A 23,399-nucleotide genomic window follows, 5' to 3' on the forward strand; every position below is an offset into this window, starting at 1 on the left:
AATGTTATGTTCCTCTCGATCACCACCTTATTGGATAAATTTTGTGGAGCTAATTAAAATTAAAAGGCACGCAATTCCATAAAATTAAATACCTTGCTTTAATGCCCTATTTGTCATTTGATGGTCGACGTGGGAGATTCAAAAGTTGGATTATTCCTTTCATCCCTTCGTAAAGCAAACCAATTTCAACCTCTTTAATTGTCTCTTCGATTCGAACACGCCTGTCGCTTCTTCTACTTTCTGGGGTGCCATTTCCAATTACAAACCAATGGGCGGTTTTTTATTTTTTATTTTTTATAATTATTGAAACTACTTATAAAGTAGACATATCGTATAGGAGTAATTAATTGGTTTAATTTCTCTTAATTGGTTACATCTCTCACTTGGGTGTGAGGAGGGTGTATTAATTTAATGAAGTTAAGCGACTAAGTGATCGATTGAGTGGTTAAAATCCTATGTAACTATTCATAGAGTATACCTTATATATACATATCAATGTGGAAGCATTCAAATATGAAGCATGAAAAATGTGTTTTTTTTTTTTTTTTTAGAAGAAAGGGAAAGCAAAAGAAAATATGGGGTGACTGTTGAATCATCTTTCGAGACTTTCAGGTTATTGACGGAATTCCTGCAAAATAAGGGAGGAGTTATCAGAAAACCACGAGTCCATGGTGGTTAGCAAGGGAAAATTATCTCTGGAGGTAGTGAAGCATGAAGCAATCCGATAGTAATGCACTTCCTGTGTCATATCAGCCCAAAAAACTTAATCCAGATGCCCTTACTTCTGAAAATTTTGTTGGGTGGTCCCTCTTATGTGGGGACCACATGGACTACAACAAAATAAAGAGTTTTGTTTGTAGTAAAACTCTAACACACTATACGTGTGTTTATAAGAGATAGAAAAGAAGAGAAAAACAAGGGAGAAGAAAAAGAAGCAGTGCAGCGGGGAGAGAGAAAAAGAAAAAAAAAAAAAGAAAAAAAAAAGGTTTCGCTTTTTTCACATCCGTCAGAGATTGGAAGGTCGTTTGTTGTTCGATCTTGATGCAATTTTAGAGTGTTGCTCCTGACGACGAGTGCTACGTACTGACTGGTGTTGATCGTTGGAATTCTTCTCCAATCGCTTGGTTGCTAATACCTACTTGGTGAGATCTTTCTTTATTCTTGTTGAAATCCACTTTAGGGTGATGATTTTATGTTTAATCCAAGAATGCATGTATTCTTGATGTGGTGATAACCTCTAGATATTTTTCTAAGGAAGACAATTGTAAACTCATTATTGTTGATAGTGGAAGATTTAACTGGATTAAGTCTCGTGGTTTTTACCTTCGCATTGGAGGGTTTTTCACGTAAAAATTTTGGTGTCTTGCTTGTGGGTTTGCTTGATTATTATTTTGCTATTGTGTTACTCTTTAATTTGCACAAAGAGGGGTAGATTAATTCCACTGAACATCTAAAATTGGTGTTCACCCCTAACAAATTCTAGTAAACCTTTTCCTCGTGAGTTTCTCTGCATGCATGATAGCTCAATTCATATGGTCACGTCATTACATTACATATGTCTCTTATTTGGTTGCTAATATTTGATAATTATAAAGACCTGAGGAAATATTCTTCAATGGAGAGCTTGCTCAAGCTTATATATATATATATATTGAATCTCACTTATTAATAATTTTTTTTTTCATTTTTGGAATAATGGTGATTTACCAAGATATATAAAATATTCAATGTATTGAATCTCACTTATTAATATATATATATATATATATATATATATATATATTTTTTTTTTTTTCATTTTTGGAATAATGGTGATTAAGCAAGATATATATCTCTAGAATATGCTATACTTTTAAAGAAGAGTTTAGGATAAGTTAATTGTGAATGCTAACTCACAGGGACGGAGCCAGCCTCGAGAATGGGCAGGGGCCATGGCTGAAAAAATTTAATGGGCAGGGGCCCATTAGCAAAAAAAAAAAAAAAAAAAAATTAACCATAAAAAAATTGTTTTTACCTTTAAAAAAAAAAAAAAAAAAAAGTCATTTGGGGGGGACTTCTTCCGTCCCTGCTAACTCATTAACTTTTGTTTTAGAGCTGTAATCGAACAGAATCAAGCCAAATATCAAATGAAGTTATACTTAAGATGTTCTCATTGCAAAGTTAAAAATAACATTAAAAAAATAATAAAAATGAAATATGAGTTTGGCCAAACTCCTTTAATAAAGGAGCCCGAAAATTTGTTCAAACTCTGTTAATTTAATATATAAATCGATCCTAAACTGAGCTAATCCAACTTGACCCCGAACTTATTTGCGAGCAGTTCTACTCATTTATATGATTATATCCCTAGTATGCTTATATCTTTCCACAAATGTTGCCTGTCTCTCTGTTACGGCCTTTCCAAATGAATACTTTTTTTTTTTGTTAACTTGGCTTTGCAGATGGGGTAAATGATTCTCCAATCGAACAAGTTCGACTCACAGTCCCCATTACTGATGATCCAACATTACCATGCTTGACTTTTCGAACATGGGTTCTGGGGATCACATCGTGTACATGTGCTCTTCTGTCATTCTTCAATCATTTCTTTGGATACCGCCAAAATGCACTTTAGATATATCATCAGTTTCAGCCCAAATTGCACTACTTCCAATAGGAAACCTTATGGCAGCATACCTACCAAACAAACCAATTCGTATACGTGGAACACAATGCTTCCTTTCATTGAATCCAGGGCCCTTCAACTTGAAGGAGCATGTCCTTATAACCATATTTGCCAATTCAGGTTCAAACACGAATTATGCAGTGAACATTATTACCATTGTCAAGGCCTTCTATTACCGGGGAATTCATCCTCTGGCAGCCATCTTGTTAACTCAAACCACTCAGGTGATTTCTCTACTCTTCGTGCATGTTTAACCTATTGGAATTCTACTTCCGCGATCCCTTTCGTTCTATCTATTGTTTTTATTGCTTAGAAAACACACAAGGTCCTTGCTGTGCTGCTATAAAAAAATCCACTAGTTTTTCACATATCAGTGGAATTGCTTCAGTACTTTTACCTTATTGTGTTTGATGGATTGGTTATTTAGATGCTTGGGTACGGATGGGCTGGAATTTTTCCAAAGTTTCTTGTTGATTCACCTTACATGTGGTGGCCTTCCAACTTGGTTCAAGTCTCTCTATTTAGGTGCCCCTAGTCTCTCACTTTGCTTCCCTCCCCACCCTTTGGCCCACCTTTTCACTCTCACTCTCATGTGTGTTTTTTTTTATTATGAGTAAAGTTATTTGGTAGACTGTTATATGACTATTATAAAACTGATATAATGTGACAGTGAAAATTAGCATTTTGATCAATAAAGACGCCTTATATGATTTTTACTGCCACATGCATCATCTTGGTTGTATAAAAGTCCTATATATATAGTAGCATTTATAATTTTTTTACATCTCCTCTTAATCATATATTTGAACTTAAAGGGCATTGCATGATGTTGAGATTAGGCCCAATGGAGGCCTAACGAGGCTGCAGTTGTTCCTTGTGGTCCTTGTATCAAGCTTCGGATACTACATTGTTCCCAACTATTTGTTTCCATCCATAACTGCTCTCTCCTTCGTTTGCTGGATATATATGGAAGGACTCAGTTACAGCCCTTGATTGGTCCACTGCAGCTCGCTTCCTGGGATCTCCTCTAGCCACCCCTGGATTTGCTATCATTAACATAATGGTTGGTTTCTTCATAGTTCTCTACATATTGATCCCTATTGCTTACTGGACCAACTCGTATGAAGCCAAGCGATTTCCTATTTTCTCACCTCGTGCTCAAAACCCTGACGTTGGAACATACAATGTTTCAGTAGTTTTGAATGATACAACCTTCCAATTCAATCGACAAGGATATGATGCCTATAGCAAAATTAACGTCAGTATCTTCTTTGCATATGCTTATGGTCTAGGCTTTGCAACATTGGCTGCAACATTGTCTAATGTTGCACTCTTCCATGGAAGGTCCTTTCTATTCATGAAAAGAGTACGTACATTTTGCATAAAGAATTTTCCCTTTCCTGAGACATTAACCATTCTTTACATTGATCACTTTGTGCTGTCGAAGGTTGTACTGCCTAGTATATTTGCTTTTCCATATGCAGAACAATCTGGCAACAACCAAGGGCAACATTCAAAGACAAGTTTGAGGATGTGCACACTAGACTGATGAAGAAAAACTATGACCCTGTCCCTCAATGGTGGTTTTATACACTCTTGACCGCGGTAGTTGGACTTTCCTTTCTTGCTTGCGAAGGCTTTGGCTGGCAATTGCAACTCCCTTACCGGGGAGTCCTACTAGCAATTAATTGCCTTGGCTCTGTTATTCACCCTCCCAATTGGCGTAATTACTGCTACCTCAAACCAGGTGTGCTAGCTATTGAGACTATTAAGTTTCTGATCAGTCACCTCTTACTCTTTGCGTTTGATCACATTGTAAACTCTTTGGGAGGGTGAATAACAGGAATCAATAATAAGCTCAGTCTGAGCTTATTATTGGTTACATGTATCCGGGGAAACCTCTTGCAAACGTGGCTTTCAAGACCTATGGCTTCATAAGCGTGTCACAGGCAATCATGATTCTCTCAGATTTCAAGCTAGGCCATTAAATGAAAATTCCTCCAAAATCCATGTTTATTGTTCAGGTGGGTTTTCAATTTTAATTGCTCCAATAACCGGAAATTAAACCAGAGCAAAACTAATACTTTTTTCTGTGTTTGTTTCTCAATGAAGTTTCTGGGAACCTTAGTTTCATGGCGGATCCAGGATCTTCACTTATGGGGGGCATTTCTTTTTTAATAAAAAATTAAAATTTATTAAAATTTATTAAAATAATAATTAAATATAAAAAATAACAAGCTCTTATTTGTAAGTATGCTTTTTAGATTTGGTCTCTATCACTAAGACGATAATTGCACCTTTTTTTTTTTTTTTTTTTAAGCAAGGATCTCCGAGCAGATTTACTAAATCTACTTCAACACGGGTCATTTAAAATTTGATTGGAAGTCAATAGAATTGTTGTTTTTCTCCATAATCTCAGATAACTACAATTATATATTTATACAATTAAAATATGAAACAAAAACTATATAAATTCATAAATAATTAAATATAAAAACAATTATCAAGAATAGGCTGAATAACAATATAAATATTTAGACAATTAATTTAAAAGAACAATTTAAATCTAAATCTAAAAATTTAATTACATATTTACATATAAGTTATTATCAAGAATAGGCCGAAATGCCGAATCCTAAATAACAATATAAATATTAAGACAATTAATTTTTTTTTTTAAAAAAAAAACAATTTAAATCTAGGTGGATTAGGACCTCACTTTTGATACTAAAAGTGAACCAACAAAACTACCAGAAGGAAGCCCGTGGACATGCCCTGGAGATGATGTTTTCTACAATCCTGAAGTCCACTAAGGTTTTGTAAAGCTCCAAAAAAGGTCCGTTCCGGCTTGAAAACCAATTAAGGATGCCAATCCCTATTATCATAAAGTTTTAGATAATATAGTAGTAATCATTTATTAGGACTCTCATCTATTGGTGGTGGAAACTTTTGAGAAAAAAATAAAAAAAAGGCCAGGTTACGTTGTACGAATCAAACTTGTGGTAGTAGTCTCATTGCACCGACTCAAACTACTTAATAAAAGAAGGTCTCCATGCAAACTCTCAAATCTTGTCTTCTACACTCAAGAACGTCAGATAAATTAACAATGGTGTTCTTTCTCTCGAATCTGAAATTTGGTTTTCTCGTGAACTTGGATGGCTTTAGTACTAGTGAAGACGATGAGTTGAGGTGGGAGACACTCTCCAGTCTTTCTCATTGCAGTTCTTCAAGCCTTGCTTCGTCGCAGGAGGATGATTTTTCGTCTTCTGATGATAGCGTGGATGCACCGACGATTGAGATGACATACGATCACCTGCCATCTGACGAGAGCTTCTTTCAGGTGCTCATAGAGCAAACTCCCTATGAGGAAAGCATTGTTGGCTGTTCTGGTGATCATGAGGGCAATTGCTTTGCTGCTAAGCTTGATAAGTTTTTGGGTGGCGATTATAACGGCCGGGGGTCTCGTTACTTGGAAGCTTTCCTCAGGGAAGAAGATGAGGATCGTAAGGATGTGGCTTTGTTGGATGAGTTGCTACTTGCTGATTTCCACCAACCTCTTCCTATAGCCGCCTTTCTCACCAATCTGAGCATGAGAGTATCCATGAAGAGTTATTGAAGAATCGAACAAGCTAGTCTTTATTAACGCTCAATCAATCTCGCAATGGGTTGAAGAATATTTTAGTTGCTGCTTTGAATTAATTTGTTGATTGAGTTTCGCTTCTTCTTTTTTTTTTTTTTTAATTAATTAATTTATTTTTGTTGTTGTTGTTGTTGTAATAATTAAGAATCCTTGTTCGCCAGGATGAGGAATCCTTTATGATTAGGACTTAACTTATTGAATGCAACTAATTGTGGCTTTGTAATTTGCTAGCCATTATATCTCTTGGTGAATAAGATTTCTAGAGAGGTTTTCCTTGTTCTTCCAACTTTTGCTATTCTTTTGAATCAACCCACTTCTAAAGAAAGGTTTTGCTTTTGATATTAATTCGTGTGTGAATCATTGGTGTCAAAACTGTGCACTCTTCTCATGGTGTCAAAAAGAAACAGCACTAGCAGGGTTTTGAAGAGACGGGAGATAATAAATGACAAGTCTATTAAAGGGAAGGAAGACAAATATATTAGTGTTGCTAATGAATCAAGAGTGCATAGCTATTACTGTGGTCTCCAACCATTAGAGTACGAAAACCCATCTAGTACATAAGATAATAAGATAATTAATGCCAGTCAGCACCATATTAATAATTGCCACCAGCATAAATACATGGGCCGAAAGAATGTTGGGTTATGGTTCCAGTAGTCCCAAAATGTCAGCAACTTTGTTTGTGTAATAATCTGGTTTGATGTTATTTGAAGGGTCTAGAAGAGTAGGTTGACTTGTTACTCCTGCAATCACAACAGTTTCATGAGCCTCAGCAAATTCATGGATCACTAGTAGCCCCTCAAAGTTAACAACTTAAAGCTACTCTTGATTGATCATACAAAGAAGAGGGCTGTGCTACCTGAAAGTACAAGAAGAGTTTTGCATCCAGCATTCTGTCCAAATAAGATATCAGTATCTAATCTATCACCCACCATACACATTTTGGAGCAACTGACTTGAAATCTGCAGAAAAAAAAAATTACAAGTAAATAAATTTGAAATCAAATCCAATAACAAAAGTGTAATTAATTATGTCAACAGAATCTATCGTTATGCTATACCTGTCTTTTACTCTCTGTAGTCTACATGTATTCTACAACCTTTCAGTTTATCTGCTCCAATTTCACTTTGGCTATTAAATTACATGACTCCCAATTGATTACACATTTATTTTATTTATTTTTTTGTAGTAACTATAAGGTTCTGATTAAAGCATGTGATTTCAGTAAAAAGATGAGTTGTATTGTAGATTATGTGCCTGAATTTACATGATTGTAATTTATACAATGATTCCAATCAGAATGCTAACTTTTGTACTAAGAAGTCCATTAAAAAGGGGGACGGCTTTCCAACTACAATAGGCTCCTTCTGGGTTGATCCACAAATAGCAGCCACCATACACCCTGCACCTGAAATTCAAATTGAAACATTATGAGGAAAACTGTCAAAGTTGCTCACTAAGTGAACTTTCTTAAAGTGAAAGATTGAAAGTGAAAAAGAAACCAGGCCACTCTTGCAAATCAGTCATATGTCCGACTGCATCGCGATTAGTAGCAATGAAAAGGCATCCAGGATTCTCACGAATGCAAAGGGTTCCATATCTGCCAGTAGAAAGCTTGAACGTTTTAGACAAATCAGCAAAAACAAAGCAGTAAACAGCTCGTTATATGAAATTTTAAATATATAACACAGCAATTAGCATTGCATTTTAGAAGTCCCGAGGTCAAAATGCTTATAGTAGAAAAAATGACCACGATACTAATAAATTCTCTATACAGAGAAGTTCCCTCCTGAATTACGTTGAGCACCTGAGATCCTGAATGCAATGTTGGTTGTAACCTTTGCAAAGGTCAACAAGCCTTTGGTTTTGAGTTAATCCAACAGAGTACCAAAAAACAAATGAAAATGGGCTAAGAAAGCTAGGTGAAGAAAATATACAGTAAAGACTTAATAGCTACTAACATGAGAAATTATTGAGGTAGAAGCCATGACAAGTTGAGCATCAAAAGATTAAATCAAGACAATCTCTTCTGGAACATGTATATATTTCCTTTAGAATGTTTTGATAACTTCTTTCAAAGAGTCAACAAAGTTTATAGAGGTCTAGAAATCCCATTGGCAGCCCACATCAGACAAGAATGTCACACGTTTAAGTGGTTTGTATTCAAGGGATTCCTTAAGGCACACAATTGAAACTATAAAAGTCAATAGGTAGCAGACATTACATAGGGGAGAGGGAAACAAGGTATTTAGACTTTCTTACTGAAGCTTGTAATAGTTAATATACTGATCTAGTCCAACAACTACAGCTCCAACCTGGGAATAGGAGTTCTGCAGCATTTCAATAGCAAGCAAACAACACAAAGTAAAATTCTCAAAGAAATTAGAATCAATCTGATACATTACAGTCTTTTCATGTTCAAAGAGGCAATTTGGTTTCAGCTGTACTGTCTTTTTGCCATCCTCCTGCAATAATTTGCTTTCATTAGCATACCTATGGCAAGAGCTTAAAACTCCAGGGTTTCTGCCCGAATGGCACGAACGTAACCAGGCAACCCAGCCAGTTGGGAATGCCAGAACTACGGACCGTCCTTAATTTGACCACAAAAACTGTTGACGCCATTCATGAAAAGTTGAGAAATAAAGACTGAAAATGCACTTGAGTATATGAGATTTATATCCTATCTACAAGCTAATAAACTTAATTTTGAAAATGGAAATGAATAAATTACCGGGCCACCAAGACCAGTAAATCCAGCAAGCTCCAACTCTTCCAATATACCTTCCTCACCTATCACATAAACCTGCGAAAAGGAACAAACTTGTGAGGACAATCACAAACTACCAATGACACACAACAAGGGCAAATTCACCAGCGATAGAACATTCAATTTGTGGACTAACAAATAAGTCATGAATAGAGAAAAACTAGTTATTAGACCCACCAAATGTGTGACTCTAAACAACGAACCATATCTCAATGCATAACCACTTCCAACTAGAGGACAGTGGTACCTCTAAAAATGCATTTTTGTGTGTCAAGTTTTTCTTTCTTAGTAGTTAATTAGCATTATCTTCTTCTAATTCTCTAGGAAATTAAACAAAAAAGACTTGTATTTTCCATTTCAGGTAAATGGAAATTCAAAAATTAAAAGAAAATGTGTGAATAGAAGCAGAATGAACCTTTTTTTCTCTTGGAAAATTATTGACCTTCAAGAACATAGCAGCCGCAAAGGATGAGCAGAATATCTCGTCCTACAAAAACAAAGATGGGAGAGAATCAGCATTTAGAAAGTACTACTCATAATTGTTTCTGAAAAAAGTCTACTGGAATTGAGATTGAGAGAAAAACCTCATTGACAGAAATTCCCAAGGAATGAAATTTCTTAGCGTATTGCCTCCTTGATTTTGTGGAATTATTGGTCACAAACACCAACTTCTTTCCCTGAAATATGTATTAGGGAATTAATAAGAACTTCGAACATTTCGAACCAAAAAAAAAGGGAAGAAAGAGAGAGTGAGAGCGTGCCTTGGAGCGAAGCATATCCAATGTCTGCGGGACGCCATCAATAAGTGCATCACCCTTCCAAATCACACCTGTGTATAAAAAAACCCAGATCATTCGTACAAATTATATACAACAAGATTATCGAGATTAGAATTGAAAGAACAAAAATAGTGGAGAAGTAAAAATGAATGAGACCGTCGCAGTCGAAGAGAAAAGCTTCGACGGAATCGACAAGATCTCCGACGTTCTGGGAAGAGAGAAGCTGAGTGGCTCCTCTTGCGACGTCCATTGCGTTCGAAAAGTGTAAGCTGCAGATGCCTTTACAGTCTTTACTGTACAATTGGCTTTAAGTCTAGGCGTCTAGCGGTATCTATAAATGTACAAAACGTCTATATACACAGAACCATCTCTCATCGGTTCTTCTATTGCTTAATAGCATCTTTGATATTACGTTTTGAAAAATAAAAAATAAAACTTTTAAGTAAAAATATATATATATTTGAAAAAAAAGCGTGTTTTTGTCATTTTTAGGCTTTTTAGACCCTTAAAAGTATTTTTAATTTTTTTCCCAAACGACTAAACGAATACTTTTTTCTTCAAACGAACTTTTTGAGTGTTAAAAACGTTTTTAAGCCTCTCAAACGCATCCCAAACAAACCTTAAATACAAAACTTCGGTTATATGGGTAACCTTATTAAGTTTGAGTCGTATTGAGATTTGGGTATAAAATTATATGAATCTATGATAATTTAACTCATTTTAATTAAATTTGTTAGAGCATTTTTATTGTACTCTTTAAATTTGACTTTTCTTTAAAAATTTTAAAAAATTCACAAAATAAGTCATTTAACAAGCTCTTTACTCTATTTCAAATTTAACTTTGACCAAGGCAACAAGGTTCTCCAAATACCAAGTGCCAAAAAGTGAAAGTTATTTAGTTTTTTAATCTTATATATTCATTTTCCTTATCTCTCTCATCTACTAAGAACAAAAAAAGAATTAAAAAATAAGAAAATAATAATATTTAACTAAAGTAGATGAAAATATAGTGAGTTTGATATTTTGTTCATTTTAATTAAATTTGTTAGAGCATTTTTATTGTACTCTTTAAATTTGACTTTTCTTTAAAAATTTTAAAAAATTCACAAAATAAGTCATTTAACAAGCTCTTTACTCTATTTCAAATTTAACTTTGACCAAGGCAACAAGGTTCTCCAAATACCAAGTGCCAAAAAGTGAAAGTTATTTAGTTTTTTAATCTTATATATTCATTTTCCTTATCTCTCTCATCTACTAAGAACAAAAAAAGAATTAAAAAATAAGAAAATAATAATATTTAACTAAAGTAGATGAAAATATAGTGAGTTTGATATTTTGTTCATTTTAAAAGTGATTCTTTAAATTTAAAATAGTAAATTTTTCTCTTTAAATTTAACTTTTATTTGAAGAGTTTAATATGGATGCTCTTAGATCTTTTAATTTTAGCCCATTAATTTCATTTTGAAGTTGTATCAAATTTGAAGATCTTGTTAAAAATTATTAACCATAATATCGTGTGTCGGGTTCAAATTGAGTCAACCATAGGTATAAAATGATGCAAACTAACGCTAAGCCAATACATTTTATAAATGGACCATACTCCTCCTCACTCTACTAAAAGTCTGTTTGAGATTGTGTATGAGAAATAGAGCTTTTAAGTCAAAAAGAGTTTTTTGATAAAAACTTTATTTTTAAGCTTTGGTTAAAAGTGTTTTTTGGCAATTTTTAAGATTTTTGAATCCGCTCTTTTAATTTTTTTTTTACCAAACACTTTTTTTTTTTTTCAAACAAATTTTTTTGAGTATTAAAAACGCTTTTAAACTCCTCCAACCAATCACAAACGAGCACTAAGTTTGCATTAAATTTGCGTGTCTGCCTACCTCGTACTGTGCTTAAATTTTTGCGGGTAAATTTGGTACGAGGGTCCACATAGAACGTTATATTAACTTATATCTGAATCTCTCTTGTTGAAAGCTCTTACTTGTAGTTGTGGGTGTCAATGGCGGATCTGAAGTCAACATTTCTGAAGGTATACTCCGTCCTCAAGTCGGAGCTCCTTGAAGACCCTGTTTTCGAGTGGACCCATGATTCTTGGCAATGGGTCGAGCGGGTACGTCTTTTCCATCCCACCCTGTCTCGCCTTCCTTCTTCATTCTCATCATTTGCTTTCCAGAACATGTATAGCTGGTATTATTCATAGAATTAAATATTGTAGATTTGGTCTCGCATAATAACTCCGAAAACTGTGAAAATGGGCAAGCCATATTTAGTTGTGGCCTGTGGGGTAACTAGTTTTCTTTCTAGACTTCTAGTTCACCCACAAATGGAAAGGCAAATTCTGGGTTTTGTCTAGTTTTCCGCATTGATAAGACGGTTTTTCTCTAGGAGCTCCCCTCTCTCACTAAAAATCCTTTCTTCATACTGTTATTATGGTTGTTAAATCCACACACACTGTGCTCTGAAGGTGGTGATATAGCTCATAGACCAAGATTTGCTCCAGTGAAAGCAAATTCACCTTAAAGAATAACACTTCCAAATCTTAATGATCTCTTTAAAAATTTCTATGGGGTTCTATAACCATTGATTTTGATGCAAACTGGTTAATAGTTAGATCTAAGTTCGTAACTTCATAATTAAAATCTCTCTCTCTCTCTCTCTCTCTCTCTCTCTCTCTCTCCAAGGGTGAGTGCAAGTGTCTGCGAGCCATTCCTTATATTTATGAGGCTTTTCGTTGGTTTCCTGACTGTCTTGTTTATTCTCTCTATTTCAGATGCTGGACTACAATGTGCCTGGAGGTTTGCATTGAGCATATCTGTAAATTTATTGAACAGCCTTTTTGCTATGTATATTATTTGCAGTATCATGCTATCTTGAACATAAGCCCTCAAAGGAAATTAAATGGGTGAAATAAGGAAGGCAGAACTTTTTGAAGAAACATGTCTTACTGAAATAGCTGTGGATTGTACTTTTTCTTTTAGGAAATTTGAGCAGGGGTTTGGCCTTTATGGAGAGCTACAGATTGTTGAAAGAAGGAATGGAGTTGACTGAAGATGAAATTTTCCTTGCCAGTGCTCTTGGTTGGTGTATCGAATGGGTATGGCATTAGAAAACCTCTCGTATTCAAAGATTGTTTATGTGGATAAATCTTGTTCACTAAATGTTTCGGCATACATATAAATTACATACTAATGTGTGATTTTGTGATAATGATATATGCAGCTACAGGCATGTTCTCTTGTTCTTGATGACATTATGGATAACTCACACACAAGACGTGGTCAACCTTGCTGGTTCAGAGTGCCAAGGGTTTGTGTTGTGCTAATAGTGAACAATGTTCTGGTTTGCCTTTTGGTTTTTTTTTTTTTTTTGGTGGTTGTTATTGTATATATAGCAATTAACTCGGTGGATCAATATGTATTAGGTTGGTATGATTGCAGTAAATGATGGGGTTCTACTTTGTAACCATATCCCTAGGATTCTTAGGAAACACTTCAGGGATAAGCCTTACTATGTAGATCTGGTTGATCTGTTTAACGAGGGGATTAACTTGCACAGTGTTTGCTTAATAAGTTCTCATTTAGATTTTATGCTAAAAGATTACTCATCTTTGCTTTATGTAGGTGGAGTTTCAGACCGCTTCTGGGGAGATGATAGATTTGATTACTACACTTGAAGGAGAAAAAGATCTGTCCAAATACACTTTGCCAGTGTGAGTAAAAGTAATGGAAAATCTATGCTAAAGAAAATAATGCCTCTGCAACTTTGCGCCAAAGGAGTCGTTAACCCTGGTTTGGATTTCCACAAGAAAACAGTACATGAACCCGAGGAAAAATCGTGATATTGACAAATTCATTTTAGGAATTGATGGTAGTAAGTCTGGAAACAGTTCCATCTGTCCTGCTTAAGACAACATAACATAATTGCTTCTCCTTGACTATGGGAAAAGTTGAAAGTGTGCAAGGCTTGAATTCTGGATGCCTTGGTGAATAAGCTATAAAGATCCCTATCCGATTTTAAACCTTTTTTTAGTGCTTTGGTGCTATTTGAGTAGTTAGATACTCTGTTTCTATCCCCATAATGATTTATTTTCTATATCTAATGTTTGTGCTAACCTGTTTACACCTGATGCAGTTACCGCCTCCTTGTCCAGTACAAGACTGCCTATTACTCATTTTACCTTCCAGTGAGTATAAATCTTTATCACAATTAAGGCACATGTCGCCTGGATCAATAGGGATTGCCTTTGTTGTAGTGTATTTTGAAAGACATTGTGTCAGCTTGCATCTCTGCCTTGCCCTGTGGCCCCATATATCCGGTTTCTGAAGTTCATATAGCTCCTTGTTCCTCCACATATTTGATTCTGTGACTTCCACTTAAAAGAAATATTGACTTATTATTTGAGAAGTCCTTAAAACATACTGATACCATTTTATATTCTGGCATAGGAGCCGTATCAATTAGTTGTTCTCTTACAATGACATCTGATCTTTAAAACTTATTTTTATCGTTGTCAATGTATCTTTGTCATCTAGTTGACTATTTTCTGTTCAAATATGTGAAGGTTGCGTGTGCATTGCTTATGTTTGGTGAGGATCTGGAAAACCATACTGATGTGAAAAACATTCTAGTTGAGATGGGGGTCTACTTTCAAGTACAGGTAAATTGCAAAGCAGACATAGGTATTGGAAACTAATTGAGATATAAATTGCAGTTCTTATAGTTTTAAGTGTCATAAATTTTCTGAACTCCATTAATTGAGAATAACCAAAGGCTTATTTGCTTAATTATGTTATGGTATTCATATTCGTTTTATTTTGCAGAATCAAAGCAGAAGGGTTTAAATCAGTCACTCTGGAGCGTGTCCAGGAGATGGGCTTCTTTTGTCAATTTCAATAATCTGCCTTTTTTTCTTTTTTTCTTTGTCTTTTGTAGGATGATTATTTGGATTGCTTTGGTGATCCTGAAACAACTGGCAAGGTGAGATCCAGTGTGATGGATTTACCATAAATACACACACACACACACACACACACACATAATCAATTTATCTTCCATTTGTTTAATTTGGGTTTTTACTTGAGTCCTTGCTGCTATCAGATAGGAGCAGATATTGAAGATTTCAAGTGCTCTTGGTTGCTAGTAAAAGCATTGGAGCTAAGCAACGAGGGACAAAAGAAAGTATTACTTGTAAGAGTGGGAACTTTCTTATGAACTTTTTTCTCTATTTCCTCATCAATATTGGAATTTTTTTTTTTTTTTTTTTTTTGATCATTTATAATGCTTGTTTTCAGGACAATTATGGGAAACCAGACCCCGCCAATGTGGCAAAAGTAAAGGCCCTCTACAAAGAGCTTGATCTTCAGGTTTGAGCTGGATACAATAAAGCACCTTAAAATATATAGCTAGAGCATGAATTCTATAGTTTCCTTTAATGCTTGCTTTTCTCACATCAAGAAAGTTGGGCTTATCAAGTGTTTAGCCATTTAATTATTGCTCGTCTATCATCTATGTTTGATTGTTTTCTCCTATCCCAAATTTGTGGGGTGTCTTTGCGGAGTTCGAGAGCAAGAGCTACGAGAAGTTGACAACCTCTGTTGAAGCTCATCCGAGCAAAACAGTTGAAGCAGTGTGGAAGTTATTCTTGAGTAGAATACCCAAGAGGCATAAATAGAGAGATATATTTGGGACAATGAAAATGGATTTTTAATTACACAATTAAGCATATGATAACTTGAATTTTTAAAACATGAAGCTATTTTTTTTTTCATAGCACTCTCAAACAAAATGCTTTCTACGATTTTGTTCCAAACGCAGCCCATGTTCCCAACAGAGATGATAGCATCTGCGTTAGTACAACCCATTAGAAACTATAATTATAATACAAATTGATCTCACGCTATTTAATCAAGTCTAGATTTTTGTGTCTTGTACTTTCAGGTAACACAGCCCTCTTCTGTGTATGATCGATCAAGAGTAGTTTTAAGTTGTTAACTTTGAGGGGCTACTAGTGATCCATCAATTTGCTGGGGCTCATGAAACTGTTGTGATTGCAGGAGTAACAAGTCAACCTACTCCTCTAGACCCTTCAAATAACATCAAACCAGATTATTACACAAACAAAGTTGCTGACATTTTGGGACTATTGGAACCATAACCCAACATTCTTTCAGCCCATGTATTTATGCTGATGGCAATTATTAACATGGTGCTTACTTGCATTAATTATCTTATGTACTAGATGGTTTTTCGTACTCCAATGGTTGGAGACCACAGTAATAGCTATGCACTCTTGATTCATTAGCAACACTAATATATTTATCTTCCTTCCCTTTAACAGACTTGTCATTTATTATCTCCTGTCTCTCCAAAACCCTGCTAGTGCTGTTTCTTTTTGACACCATGAGAAGAGTGCACAGTTTTGACACCAATGATTGACACACGAATTAATATCAAAAGCAAAACCTTTCTTTAGAAGTGGGTTGATTCAAAAGAATAAGCAAAAGTTGGAAGAACGAGGAAAACCTCTTCAGAAATCTTATTCACCAAGATATAATGGCTAGCAAATTACAAAGCCACAATTAGTTGCATACAATAAGCTAAAGTCCTAATCATAAAGGATTCCTCATCCTGGCGAACAAGGATTCTTAATTATTACAACAAAAAAAAAAGGCGAAACACAATCAACAAATTAATTCAAAGAAGCAATTAAAATATTCTTCAGACCCATTGCGAGATTGATTGAGCGTTAATAAAGACTAGCTTGTTGGATTCTTCAATAACTCTTCAAGATACTCTCATGCTCAGATTGGTAAGAAAGGCGGCTATAGGAAGAGGTTGGTGGAAATCAGCAAGTAGCAACTCATCCAACAAAGCAACATCCTTACGAACCTCATCTTCTTCCCTGAGGAAAGCTTCCCAACGAGACCCCCGGCCGTTATAATCGCCACCCAAAAACTCATCAAGCTTAGCAGCAAAGCAATTACCTTCATGATGACCAGAACAGCCAACAAAGCTTTTCTCGTCGGGAGTTTGCTTTACGAGCACCCGAAAGAAGCTCTCGTCAGATGGCAGGTGATCGTATGTCGTCTCAATCGTCGGTGCATCCACGCTATCATCAGAAGACGAAAAATCATCCTCCTGCGACGAAGCAAGGCTTGAAGAACTGCAATGAGAAAGACTGGTTAGTGTCTCCCACCTCAACTCGTCGTCTTCACTAGTACTAAAGCTATAGAAGTCCACGAGAAAACCAAATTTCAGATTCGAGAACAAGAACAACATTGTTAATTTGTCTGACAATCTTGAGTGTAGTCTGTGTAGAAGACAAGATTTGAGAGTTTGCATGGAGACCTCCTTTTATTAAGTAGTTTGAGTCGGTGCAACGAGACTAGAATAAATTTCATACAATCTTTTGACTTTGAAATAAAGTAACCTGGCCTGTTTCTTTTTTATTTCTTTTTTTTTTCAAAAGTTTCCACAGCCAATAGATGAGAGTCCTAATAAATGATTACTACTATATTATCTATTTATTTATTCAGTTTTTGAGCTCAGCAAGATTTGAGAACTTTATAAATAAGATATTATCTTTGAACAGATTCCACAAATGAAACATACCAAGATATATCTCCTGCCAAGAAAAGGAAAAAACGAACCACATCCAATCGAAGATTATCGAAGAAAAATAGCAAACGTTTGGTAAAATTACATAGAATATAACATTCCAAAGAATATGCTTCTACAAATTTTCTTAATCACACCAACATGATCATCACCACAGTCAAACGACGAGAGTAGGCCCCGGCCCACATCCACATCAGTAGCTGACAAGTGTCTTTTTTCCTTTTTATGACATCTTTTTTATTTTATTTTTTTGTTTTTCTTGGATACGTAGCAGACAAATTAAAGATATGTAGCACAATCCGACATATATCCCACTATTAGCCGGAGGTGATGCAATTTTCTAATAATTAATCATGATCACTTTTAATTATTAGAAAATGCCTTTCTGGAATATGCACGAGTACAGTTATTATAATGGCTTCGTACGTTTCGCAATACTTTTTATGTAACAGGCATTAGAAGAAAGTGGTTAGCTATTCAGTTAGGTTCATTTTGTTAGGTTCAGTTAGTTAGAAGTTGTTAATTGGAGGAAGATGTATAAATAGCTTGTATGAGAATGTAATTAGCATCTGGATAGTCAATTGTTCATTGTGAACTTGGAGGAGGAGTCCTCGAATACTCATGGAGGTTTAGGTATCCTCGAATTACCTAGTTCAATAGTTAATTCATTCATTCATTCTATTCTTTCTCTCTTTCATTTCCATATTGCATTCATTAACCGTTGTTATAAGAACAAAACTGTTACATTTTACCTAAATTTTTGATTTTTAACAAAAAGTTATATATTTCAAAGCATTTTACTATTTTTTATATCATTTTGGTCAACTAATTATATATATATATATATATATATATATATATGATTAATTGTCCAAATAAATAATCAAAATTCAACTGTAGATAGGTGAGAGTCTTCAACTATAGATAAGTCATAGATTTGTTCCTGCATATTAGAACAAATAATTAATTTAAATAGAAAAATAAAAGAGATAAGACACATAGATTTTATGTAGTTTGGCCTATAGCTTACGTCCATACTTCAAAACCTTTTATTGACTACATTTTTTTTTTTTTTCACAATTTCTGATCACGTGCTTCTTGATCACCAACTCGGATTAAAGATTGATTATTATTTTTCTAATTTTTTCTATAAGACTTACTTGTGAAAACAATAAAAGGTTAATTTTGAGGAAAACTTGTCCATTATTTATTATATTCCAAAGTTATTGTTTAACTCTTTTAGGATGGTTGCAAAGATACTCTTTTATGGTGGGCAGCATTACTTATTGTTCGTTAATATCCTCTTTAATGGCCCTTTAATTTTCAAAATTTTATTTACAGTTGAAGATTATCACCTATTGATAGTTGAAGTTTATCATCTATCTACAGTAGAGATTATCATATATTTACAATTGAAGTTTATGGATTATCGCCTATCGATAGTAGAAGTATATCACCCATCTAGAGTTGATATAATTACTTTTATATGCATGCATGTCTTCTTTTACCTGAAATTCTGACTTTTAACTTTCAATATATCATATATAAATGGTTTTGATTATTAACATGGGACATATGATGACAACATATATAAATCAAATTTTGTATGGTCTAAGTTCGCTATTAGAGCTCTTTATATGATTTGTTGTTGGTAAGTGCCGTATAAATTGCTTGCCAGTTGCCATTACAGAATCACTTCTTCGTACAAGTATTTATGCCGCCTGGAGAAATCAATTAAATCTAGTATGAATTCTTTGTTTGGATGTAGTTTTTTTTTTTTTTTTTTTTTAAGATGACTACAAAAGAAATGTAAAAATAAAAAGAAAGAAAACATAAAAATGAAAAGATGCTTGCCATCTGATTTTCATCCTACGATTTGGAAGGGCAAATTATGATTAACAATTTGTGTTCATATGTCAAATTCGAATTGTGTCGAGTTATGGGTATAATATTATATAAGTTAATATTAATTCAGTTCTTTTAATTAAACGAGTGAGACTATTCAACCCTAACTCGCTAATATTATGTTTGGTTCGTGTCGAGTTTGTGAGTCGTGTCAAGAATTGTCACTCTTAAATGTCGTTTGTTGGGTTCATATCGTGTCAAGTGATAGAGCTAAGAATTAATTTTGGCAATGGCAATTATAGACTTCAACGGTAAATAGGAAATAATCTTCAATTGTAGATAGGTAATATACTTCTACTGTAAATGGGTGATAATCCATAAACTTCAACTATAAATAGGTGATAATGTACGACTGTAGATAAAATTTTAAAAATTACATGGTACTTTGCACGTCAATGAAAGAAAGGGCCATTAAAGAGGATATTAAGTTATTAATGAACAATAACTAATGCTGCCTACCATAAAAGAGTATCTTTGCAACCATCCTAAAAGAGTTGAACAATAACTTTGGAGTGTAATAAATAAAGGAGAGGGTTTTCTACCAAACCGACATTTTATTGTTTTCATAGGCAGTAAGTCTTGCAGAAAAAATTAGAAAAATAATAACCGATCTTTAATGTGATCAGAAAGCACGTGAGAATTTGTTGAGAATTTACGAATTTGCGTCGGGCCAACGTCTCAATAACAACAAAACATCTCTCTTTTTTAGTAGAAATACTACATTGGAGGACAAGGAGGCTATTTTGGCGGTCTCAGGAATACCAGCTAATCAACGCTATGATACATATTTAGGCCTCCCAGCTTTGGTGGGTAAATCAAGGACAACTACTTTTAAAGGCATAATTGATCGAGTGTGGAAGCGATTGCAGGATTGGAAATTGAAATTTTTATCCCAAGCTGGTAAGGAAATTTTACTAAAGGCAGTGATACAGGCCATTCCCACTTACTACTTACTGTATGAGCATTTTCCTTTTACCTAAATCTCTTTGCTCTGATATTAATTCCCAAATGAGAAAATTTTGGTGGGGTCACCAAGAAAGGGAGAATCGGATTAACTGGATGCAATGGACAAAGATGGGTCATTCTAAAGCTAAGGGTGGTATGGGCTTCCGGGATTTCAATTGCTTCAATAGAGCCCTCTTGGCAAAACAAAGTTGGCGTTTATGGAATCAGCCAGACAGTTTAGTAGCTCAGATCATGCGAGCAAAGTATTACCCAAATGCTTCTCTGTTGGATGCTAGAGTGGGGCGAAGACCTTCCTTCGCATGGAGGAGCATTCATAGCTCATGTGCTCTACTAAAAGAGGGATTAATCTGGAGGGTCGGGAATGGCTCCCAAATTCGGATTTGGAAGGACCGGTGGTTGCCAAATCCAAGCACTTATCGAGTCTGCTCTCCTACTCGGGTGTTACATTCGGAAGCTACTGTCAGGGAGCTCATTGATACAGACTTGAAATGGTGGAATGTACCCCTTCTGGAACAAATATTTTCGAAGGAGGAAGCTCTTCTAATTCAAACAATTCCTCTCAGTAGTACAAATCAGCCAGATATGCTCATATGGAGGGGGACAGCAAATGGGGTTTTTTCAGTGAGGAGTGCTTATTTCTTACAGAAAGAGCTTACTTCCCAGAGCATGGCCGAATGCTCCTCTAACAGGGGAAATGACATCTGGCGTAAATTATGGGCTTTGCCAATTCCTAATACCGAAAAGAATTTCTTGTGGCGAGCATGTCATGATATCTTACCCACTCGTGAGAATTTGCACAAGAGGAAAATCATTACAGACCCTGCCTGTCCGCTGTGTGGTTATATGGTGGAAACTGGGCTTCGTGTTTTGTGGCACTGTCCAGCAGCGATGGACTTGTGGGGTATGGAAGGAAAAAAATTTCAAAAGAGCAATTTTACCGGGCCGAGTTTTTTGCAAGTGGTTGAAGGAATGTTTAGCAAGTGTAATATTGAAGAAATGGCTCTGTTTGCAGGGTTGGCTAGACGTCTTTGGTTGCGACGGAATGAAATCCTGCACGGAGGACCTTTCTCCCACCCACAAGCAATGTTGTTACAAGCTGAACGGGCTGTGGAAGATTTTAAAAAAGCTCAGACGAAGGGGGACGAGGATACTCTGGTCAGGGAACATCAACGGGTGAATGTTTGGATGGCTCCTAGTCCGGGCTGGTTCAAAGCAAATTGGGACGCATCTCTGGATACTAAGGCTGGTCGCATGGGCTTGGGTGTTGTTATTCGAGACCAGACTGGAGGTTTACTAGCAGCTAGGTGTGGGGTCAAGCCGGGGAATCTTCCTCCGGCTGGGGCTGAAGCCATGGCTGCTCTATTGGCTATTCGGCAGTGCAAGGATTTGGGACTCACTCATGTTCATCTGGAGGGAGATGCAAAATGTATTATTGATGCTGTCAACTGCGCACTAGCAGATAGAAGTAGCTTGGGACACGTTATAGAGGACATCAAGGTGGAGCTTCAGGAGTTGGACCAGTGGCGGATGACTTTTGTGAAAAGAGAGGGGAATAAGGCTGCACATCTCCTTTCTAAATACGCTGTACGACATGCAGTGGATCAAATTTGGCATGAGCCTCCTGCTTGTATTGAAGAGACTCTTGTGCTGGAGCATATTGCTCTTGGCACGTGATATTCTAATGAAAAGTTGATTTTTCCTCAAAAAAAAAAAAAAAAAAAAAAAAGAAAGCACGTGAGAGAAACTGTGAAAAGAAAAGATGTGGCTAATAAAAAACTTTAATGTGTGAACGTAGGCTATTGGCTGAACCACATAAAATCTCTCTGTGTTTTATCTCCTTTATTTCTCTATTTAAATTAATTATTTGTTCGTGTTTTATCTCTTTTATTTCTCTATTTAAATTAATTATTTGTTCTAATATGCAGGAAGGACAATATTGAACAAATCCATCGCTTATCTCCTGTTGAAGAGAATCACTTATCACCTATCACCTATATATATATATATATATATATAGTTGACTAAAATGATATAAAAAATAGTAAAATGCTTTGAAATATTTTCAAGTATTTATTTTCTAATATTATTGTTTAGGTGACACGTTCACGTCAACTTCTTTAAACAACATAAAAAAAAAAAAACAAAAAAATAAAAAATATTATGAGATGGACTATAACATTTATCTACAAAATAATGGAATAAGGAATCTCTTTTTATAAGAGGATCGCACTCGCATCACGAAAGTCATGGATATACTTCACACATTGGCTTTGATTATTTGAATAATGAACCGTGTGGAGCTCATGCAACCCCAATAAAATAGGGTGTATTGAAGGTTGATGGTTCATTGGTTCTTACTCCCACGTCATACATACTACCACATCACGTAAACCAATCTCAACCATCGGATGCTGGAACCCCACCTTTGACCTAAATTGTTTGACCCTGGACGGCTAGGGTTGGACATCGTTCCGATGCAGCAGATTGTAGTTCCATCCGAGCACGAGGCATCAACGTGGCTCACGTGAAGCAATTTGAGGTTCCATGGGGTGTCATTATCGAAGACAAATACGCGAATCTCTCTGTTCAACCCTGCAATCACTTAAAACCCACGTGTCACCAGTCACGAGCTGGCCGTTTCGATTTCTTCTTCGAGGTGTGGACAGACCGGACAGTTGAGTTTGGACTATGAGACAATGGAGAGTACAATAACTTCGGAAATTCCTTTGCTTTTTAACTTATGACCTCAAATTATGTTGCAAACTACGACACTGCCCTTCTTCCTCATATTATTATTGGTAAATGTGGATTGCAATTTCAATTTGAAAGAAATAAAATACAAATTCGTGGAACGTGCAAGCTAGACACAAAAATCTAGACTTGATTAAATCGTGTGAGATCAATTTGTATTATAATTATAGTTTCTAATGGGTTGTACTAAAGCAGATGCTATCATCTCTGTTGGGAACATGGGATGCGTTTGGAACAAAATCGTAGAAAGCATTTTGTTTGAGAGTGCAATTAAAAAAAAAAAATATAGCTTCATGTTTTAAAAAATC

At 35.4% G+C, this 23,399-nt stretch overlaps 1 protein-coding gene and 2 pseudogenes across 2 annotated transcripts; 2 read left to right on the forward strand and 1 right to left on the reverse strand.

The window, feature by feature from the left end:
- Positions 1-711: 711 nt before the first annotated feature.
- LOC132170204 (oligopeptide transporter 5-like) lies at positions 712-5,478 on the forward strand (annotated as a pseudogene).
- Positions 5,479-6,868: 1,390 nt separating this feature from the next.
- On the reverse strand, positions 6,869-10,171 carry PGLP2 (2-phosphoglycolate phosphatase 2). Its single transcript, XM_059581821.2, has 11 exons — positions 10,009-10,171; positions 9,835-9,902; positions 9,658-9,750; positions 9,489-9,560; positions 9,038-9,109; positions 8,712-8,771; positions 8,569-8,621; positions 7,809-7,906; positions 7,615-7,714; positions 7,165-7,268; positions 6,869-7,048 (listed from the first exon to the last, which is right to left on the reverse strand). Exons 1-11 carry the CDS (start codon positions 10,100-10,102, stop codon positions 6,948-6,950), a joined length of 915 nt encoding a protein of 304 aa, XP_059437804.1. The 5' UTR covers positions 10,103-10,171; the 3' UTR covers positions 6,869-6,947.
- Positions 10,172-11,441: 1,270 nt separating this feature from the next.
- Positions 11,442-16,104, forward strand: LOC132170415 (farnesyl pyrophosphate synthase 1-like; annotated as a pseudogene). The gene is made up of 13 exons (XR_015911974.1): positions 11,442-11,488; positions 11,827-11,962; positions 12,623-12,647; positions 12,831-12,946; positions 13,072-13,158; positions 13,274-13,408; positions 13,473-13,561; positions 13,984-14,035; positions 14,414-14,509; positions 14,785-14,829; positions 14,950-15,039; positions 15,144-15,215; positions 15,790-16,104. The product of XR_015911974.1 is annotated as a farnesyl pyrophosphate synthase 1-like (transcript).
- The last annotated feature ends 7,295 nt before the right edge of the window (positions 16,105-23,399 follow it).

This window comes from Corylus avellana, chromosome 1, assembly GCF_965113065.1.
Source record: "Corylus avellana chromosome 1, dhCorAvel1.hap1.2, whole genome shotgun sequence".
NCBI lineage: Eukaryota > Viridiplantae > Streptophyta > Magnoliopsida > Fagales > Betulaceae > Corylus > Corylus avellana.

Coding starts and splice junctions, on each gene's coding strand:
- PGLP2 (XM_059581821.2), bottom strand. CDS start 10,102: ATGGACGTCGCAAGAGGAGCCACTCAGCTTCTCTCTTCCCAGAACGTC. Junction 9,751..9,834: donor TGGATATGCTTCGCTCCAAG/GCACGCTCTCAC, acceptor TACATATTTCAG/GGAAAGAAGTTGGTGTTTGT. Junction 7,049..7,164: donor AACTCTTCTTGTACTTTCAG/GTAGCACAGCCC, acceptor TTGTGATTGCAG/GAGTAACAAGTCAACCTACT.